This window comes from Coptis chinensis, chromosome 9 (assembly GCF_015680905.1).
Source record: "Coptis chinensis isolate HL-2020 chromosome 9, ASM1568090v1, whole genome shotgun sequence".
NCBI classification, from domain to species: domain Eukaryota; kingdom Viridiplantae; phylum Streptophyta; class Magnoliopsida; order Ranunculales; family Ranunculaceae; genus Coptis; species Coptis chinensis.
In genome coordinates, this window is record NC_141464.1 from 14,649,998 (window position 1) to 14,651,300 (window position 1,303).

At 37.4% G+C, this 1,303-nt stretch overlaps 1 protein-coding gene across 1 annotated transcript; it reads left to right on the forward strand.

Moving 5' to 3' along the window:
* The first annotated feature begins 100 nt into the window (after positions 1-100).
* Positions 101-682, forward strand: LOC147474894 (uncharacterized). Its single transcript, XM_086585219.1, has one exon. It carries the CDS (start codon positions 101-103, stop codon positions 680-682), a length of 582 nt encoding a protein of 193 aa, XP_086441345.1.
* Positions 683-1,303: the final 621 nt, after the last annotated feature.

The window sequence follows — 1,303 nt, forward strand, 5'->3', positions numbered from 1 at the left end:
ATGTAGCAGAATTTTCAAACTTGAAACTCGATTTTTGGATCAGGTGGTTCATCAAATTAGTAGAGATGTGAGAACTAAGCTAAGGTCGATCACAACAAAGATGCCAGCAGGCTTGGAAAGAGACGACTTCATGGGAAGGTGGAATTTGTATGTGGAAACAGCGAAATCAAAAGCTCAGAAGGTAAAATGGGAGCGAGCGGGACCAGACATAGTGAACTTAAGCACAGATGGGACGCTTCAAGGGATAGAAGGTGGGTGGGTTGCAGCACTCAGAGATAATCAAGGTACGGTCATGGTAGCAGCAAGAGGCAAATCACACTTCGCTACAATTGCTTTCATTGAACTTGAAGGGCTGCAGCAAGGGTTAGAACTTGCAAAGAGGAATAATATAAGGAGGGTGAAAGCACAAATAGACTCAACAAATGTTATAAGATATCTAAGAAAAACTGGAAAACAACCATGGAGGATAAAGAAGCTTATGGAAGACATCAGGAAGAGAATTAGTATGTTAGAATATTTTTCTATAATGCATGTGTTTAGAGAATGTAATAGGTTAGCGGATAGCTTAGCTGCCGCTATCCCAGCTGTTTACTTCATTGAACTCACCCCTAGCTCTTTTTCTGAAGATATAAAGAAAATTGTGTTTGAAGATGCTAGTGGGAAAGAGTATTTAAGATTGTAATAGTTCAAAATCTTTTATTCTCCTCTATGACGAAGGGGTAGGGGACCTCTTAATTAAAAAACCCCGCTTACCCACCAAAAAAAAAAAAAAAAAAAAATCATCTACTTGTGAGCTTGTATAAGAATGAATGCAAAATATTTGATTGATTGAATTATCCCACCTATAAGCGAGCTCGCATTAGAAGGAATGCAAAACACTTGATTGAATGCATCTACTTGTGAGCTTGCATTAGTAAGAATACAAAACATGGGGTCCTTGTCTTACAAAAGGTTGAGTTGAGTCCTTGGTTTTTGAAGCCTTGGAGTGTTTCATGAGCTTTTGTGAGTTTTGGACACCTGAGTAGACATTGACCATACACTTTGACTTTGACCATTGACTTTTTGGCAATTTTTCTCAGTCGACCCAAAAGATCCCTTTTAGGCTCCTTTTGGCTCTAGATCACGTCATTTAAGGTATTTGGTCCAAAATAGGTTTTTATCCTGAAAAAGCGACAAGAACATGAGTTTCGTACATAATTGATTATATAATTTGACCTAATTGAATCATTACAAGAGAATAAAAATGCATATTTGGGAACTGATCAATTAGAATGAATACAAAACACTTGATTGATTGAAAGAA